The following is a 5812-nucleotide window of genomic DNA, read 5'->3' as shown; positions in this document are numbered from 1 at the left end:
ATTCCAAATTTCTTTTCATATTCATCGAAACGCTGTAACGCGCTTGCTGAATCAGAAGTAACTAAGCGATTTCCAACGGTTGCCACTATAAGATGGAATTACAATTCCAAAATTGTGAATGCAGTAAATGAAAATCAAATAGAACTCTTAGGGTGTTCTGAGGACATTGTAGAAAATTCAGATAATTGCGACACCAAAGCTTTCATGACTACAAAAAAGAAAAAGAACAAAAAATGTGTGAGTTATCATTGATGGATTTCGATTTTGCATTTCTACTAAAAGTTTTCAGTCATTTTTTTTTTCGCGCACAAATATACTATTCAACATTCTTTAAAGTAAAACCTTGGATGTGAAATATTGCATCCAAAAAGTACAAAAGATGGTATCTCAACTTAGAAATGCAAGAAACGATTTTGAAGACTTATAGAAAAGTAGAATTGGATGACAACGGGAACCTTCTAACAAAAGACGTAAAGTAGATGATTCAACAGATTCAGAAATTAAATACGTGCGTCTCTTCAATGACATTATTGATACTGTGGTTTCAAGATCTCAGTGAGTTACAATTTCTTGAGCTGTTAGATTTAAATAATTTTCAGTGCTTGAAATCTCGATTTCCTGATTGCTTGTTTTTGAACCTTAAATCAATTTACGGGAGTTTTTTTTTTTTAATTTTAACAATTTGCGGAGTAAATTAATATAGGTTTACGGACTCTTAGATTTTTCAAATAAAACTGTGACTGAAATTATCCATTTCTTGAAAGAAAGAGGCTTGGTAGAAGAAGCGTTTACAGAAACACATAAATTTTGTTATTTGGTGTCAACAATACTACTCAGGACCTCCACTCTACAGCACACGTTCTCTTCGAACCTAGTCCCCTGTGAGAAAAGTCACGGCACGCCACTGCTGGGTACGTAAATTCCCAAAACAACCGGTATTGGTCGACAGGAAATCCACACGCAATCCACCAGGTACCCTTTGCATGATGAGAAGATTGCTGTTTGGTGTGCCATTTCCGCCACACGCGTAATTGGGCCCATATTCTTTGAGACGACAGTGAACAGTGACGTGTATATGGGAATCCTGGAGGAGTTTTTATACACACTTGACCGAAGAGGAGCGTCAGTTATGTTACTTTCAGTAGGACGGTACAACATGCCACACATCAGCTGCATCATTGTCCCTTGTGCACGAGATGTTTACACCAGAGAGGACAATCAACAAAGGCTTGTGGCCTCCTCGGTCACCAGACTTGTATACGTGTGACTTTTACTTATGGGGACTGTTAAAGGGAAGAGTATACGAAACAAATCCACACACTATTGAAGAACTCAAGACCAGGATCCAGGATGTCACAAATAGCATTACAACACAAGAACTGACAAGGGTATATATGAATCTCCTCAATCCTGCTCACATGTGTGTTGAAGTGGGCGGAGGACACTTTCAGCACCTGCTGTGAAGGTGAGTAATCATATTCAATACATTACATTTCATTTATGTGTTGTATTTAATCATATTCAATACATTACATTTCATTTTATGTGTTCACTTTACGGGCAGGTTTTACGTGCCGCACCCTGTATATTCTGATATTGAAAATAGCAACATATTCTAGAGCGAAATCAGACACTTTAATTTGAAGTTGCACTCCTAGAATTGTGTTTGAAATTTCTGGTGTTAAAATTTACATTCTCAGGTCGACCATACTATTACTTGGTCTTGTTTGAAATACAATTTGAAAATAATTCCTTGGAACTAGGCAGTTACGCTGTAGAATATCACAAACTTAAGGCAAAAGCTATATTATTATATGAATTGTTTGGAACACATTTCTGAAATATTTCGTAAAGCCTGACGTGTTATTCCAGAATTTTGCGTAAACTTTAAGTATAAAAATAGTTACTAATTGTTGGTCATTAGAATTTAGAAGATATTAATTCCAAACTAAATGACGCAACGGAAACAGCAACACCAATTAATAAGAAATAGAATAATGGTTCTATATGTTTCAATGATATTGCTACACTAAAATCATTAAAATGTCGATGTCTCTTTAAATCTAATTTAAACATCAAATCATTCTTCCATTTGCCTCTTAGTCCCGCTTCCTGTATTCCAATTGTGAGCTCGTTAAATCTAGCTATAAAAGGAGAGCCTTTAGGAAATATATAGCCTCCTAGATAAATCATTACTGGCTCTTTAATTATGTAAGTTCTTAACTGTCCAGTGTCAGTAATGACTTCGCTAGACGCATATGATAACGAGACTATATCTGCAAATAAAGCACTTACGGAATCATAGGCAACTGCCTTCCAAGAGTTATGAGTAGATGTAGTTAATGTTAATTGTGGTACCATTTTCTGTATCCTTGCACTGGATGATTTGCTGAGTAACTCGCATTGAGTCGGGAAACAGTTTATTGGCAATGAAGATGCTGCTAGTCGTTCAAATGTATCAATTTGTTCATAATATTGATGTTTCATAAGAAAACTGAGGAACAGTCCTCGATAAGCTGAATTCATAATTACAGAAAACCAAACGAATAAAATAAATACTATTCTTGCTCTATTATTCATGTGGTTTTGTGGAACAGATATTTCCAAATATAAAGCCATTGCATACAAAAGAGCATTACTTGAAATAGAACTGTCTCTTATCTCAAAGTTAAGGCGGAATCTTGAAACAATTGACCAAACTAACATAAATATCAGAATAATAGCAATAATGAGACACCAGACTCTCCGTTTAAATGGCGAAACCAAAGCCATCCATTTTGGCATAGGCTTGGCTACTGGCACTATAAAATTGAGTGTTTCAACATTAGGTGGTTCTGTAAAGTCCATGATGCGAATTCTCTCCCACGATACTCGAAAATCGTTCAATGAAAAGTCAATTGTATTGTTGATAACGCTATTAACATTATTGGAGTACGACCTAACGGTAAGGTCAGGAAATACATTAATTTTTGTAGAGAAATTACTGTACTGACGAATTGTTTTAAAATACATCCAATCAAGTCCATCGAATGTACCTTCTACTGAATTATAAAACAAGAATGGCTTTATTTGGTATCCTAATATTCGTAGCTGATATTGTGAGAAATTTTTCAGTTTATTTGGAAATGCTTTTGTACCGCATGTAATTTCTTCCCATACATTTTCGATTAACACTTCGTGTGAGGTTATGAGTTTAGTGAAAGGATTATAGCTGTAAAGTTGCACTAAAGCAGTGTGAATATGAGTCGTCAACCCTACAGCGTTCAAGATATTTTGTTCCCAGAGTCTATGAAAAACATACTTAACAATATTACGTGATACATACGACATTTGAAATATTATTAGAAACTTTTGATTGCCACCGAATGCTTGTTCTCTTTTCGCATTCAGCAATACGATATTGACGTTAGTGTAACTTTCAAGTAGAACAATACATAAAGATGCACCAGGGAACTTCTTCGATTGTATGCCCGACTCTTTCTGTTCATGTCGCACTAATGTCACTGGAATGAAACACTTTTGTAATTGTTGTAGAAACGATGAAGTTTCCATGGAGAGTTTATCGGCAAGTACTACTGCGTTGTTGATGCCTGGATTATGATTCTTGCATATTTGTGGGTGACACAACACAATTAGGTTCATGGTACTGTTGTTTGTATAAAGAGTTTGGAATGGAGTCACAAGCAAAATTGGCCATAAACACATTTGTTGAAAGTAAAGTAGAACAAAATATCTTTTCATGGTTCCTTGCAGCATGATCTGTAAAACAAAAACAATAATTAGATGTGTAGCGTAATCGCTATACAATACGGTAGAGTCCCGAGTATCTGAGCTAGTGTGGACCGGATCTTACTCGAATAAGCAGAAACTCGATTAATGCGGATGTATACATAGAAAATGTTAAACTGTATTTATTATTGTTGTTTATTGGGTATTTCTTTTTATTAGATTATTCATTATTATTGTATTCATAATTTTTATTGGACATACAGTACAGTACATATAATTATACATACATATATTCATAAGGAATTAGCCATAATACAATAAATAAAATGTGTGTGATACTGATACGTACATAAGTTAAACACAATACAAAACAACAGAAATAAGGTACTGTTTAGCATACTCGTTTAAGAAAAAAGTATTTCCCAGTCTTCTGCTTCATTAAGCTGTCTCGTTTATGGCCGCTATATTGTACAAACGTAGCACCATCATAATGTCAGCTGGTGCCTTGTCGTCTTGCTGTTCGACGTAAGAAACTGCCTTGTCAAACTGAAACTCAAGTCCTGCAATATACAAAGCTCACTAGCTTAATTGTGGCAATGTCGGGCGGAGTCATTATCTTTACAACAACTTTATGGTTGCCTTGTTGCTGAAACAAAAGCCTGTAGACTGCGTATCGTTGTAACCGGATTATTTTTTTAAAGTTTGTTAGTTTGGGTTAAGCTCGGATAGTACGGAACCTCAGTTAACCGAAACTCGGATAATCAGGACCACACTGTAATAGAAATTAGAGTCATATATTAAAATATAGAGGAATAATTTAAAATTCAATATATATTTTCTTGTCCGAACTAGAATCTTTCATAGATGCTGTGATAATAATAAAAATCACTGGCATGGCAGCCCTTCGCAAGTCTGAGCACGCTCTAATGTCACCTGTTAGCGACCGGTGGAACATCCAGACTAAGGATGGATATGTTGTCAGTGTGTCGCCCCGCTCAGACGTATAAGGTGTATTCTGGACCTAATATAACCTTTACTTATTTTATTCATGTGACTCTTCAGTTTTGCTTCACGCAACTGAGTGCATCGACACCAACAAATATTGGGGTGCACCGACTATGAAACTAATTCTGGATCATGCGGCTGTGAGTCCACTAAACTACACAGGTTCCTTAATCGAAGTTGTAAAATTTGTAAATTTCAAGGAATATTTTGTATTTATTTGTTTTGGTTTCTCTTTATAATGCAATAAGGATCAAAGATAAACAAATATTTCTCTAGAAATGACTAATTAAGGATTACATTTAAGATATCGATTAGTATAGGATCCCCGTGTCTCACGTCAGTGGTAGAGCTATCGTTTCTAGTCTTGGGGTCCTGAGTTCAATTCGAGTTTTCATCTAGGTTGGCTTTGTGAAGGACAAATATTGTGTGCAAAGTTGTCTCGAGGTTCTTCCACTTCCTTCATTCTACCACGTTATTAATCACTATCCTCATCGTCTCATTAACATCAGAACATACTTATAGGACGTGAAGCTCAAATAATAAGGACATTTTGGTAAACGACAACAATGCCTGAAAGAAAGAAATTTAGTATACTAAACAAAACCTTTACATCAGCTGTTCACATGTTCCTTTATTCCGAATGTGAAACATATGCGACCCTGCTTCAACGTATGTGTTTCGTTCAAATTATATAAATTCATGATTTTAATATTAACTGCGTATACTGTTGGTCCTTACTGTAACATGTTATTGTAGAAAGAGAGGTGCATCCTTTCGTAAGAGAGGACATGCACCATCAGTGTCTTCTCATAAATATATTGTGTAAACGGGAAATAAAATCGAAATCCCATAAAAATACTTTAGGTTTCAACTTTCGAAAGGGAAATTTTTTGCGACTTTACAAAGATCTACATGAAATTAACTGGTTAAGTGTGGGAACTTACTGGGATGTAAATAGAATGGTGGACCAATTTTACGAAGTAATTTATTACGCTTTTCACAAAAGTATTCCCTTGAAAAAAAAGTCCACAATTTTTTTTTCATGTTGGTTTACAAGTAGTATAATAGAAAAAATAAG

General features: G+C 35.2%; 1 protein-coding gene across 1 annotated transcript; it reads right to left on the bottom strand.

Annotated features, from left to right (window-relative positions):
- Window positions 1–1920: 1920 nt before the first annotated feature.
- LOC145689425 (uncharacterized) lies at window positions 1921–3642 on the bottom strand. The gene has a single exon (XM_081763598.1). The coding sequence runs from the start codon at window positions 3640–3642 to the stop codon at window positions 1921–1923; it is 1722 nt and encodes a 573-aa protein (XP_081619724.1).
- Window positions 3643–5812: the final 2170 nt, after the last annotated feature.

The sequence above is a fragment of the Thermobia domestica genome, chromosome 1, assembly GCF_964235325.1.
Source record: "Thermobia domestica chromosome 1, izTheDome1.hap1.1, whole genome shotgun sequence".
In the NCBI taxonomy this organism is placed as follows: domain Eukaryota; kingdom Metazoa; phylum Arthropoda; class Insecta; order Zygentoma; family Lepismatidae; genus Thermobia; species Thermobia domestica.
Note: the sequence above shows the minus strand (reverse complement) of the source record. Positions and strands in the feature narration are given on the sequence as shown.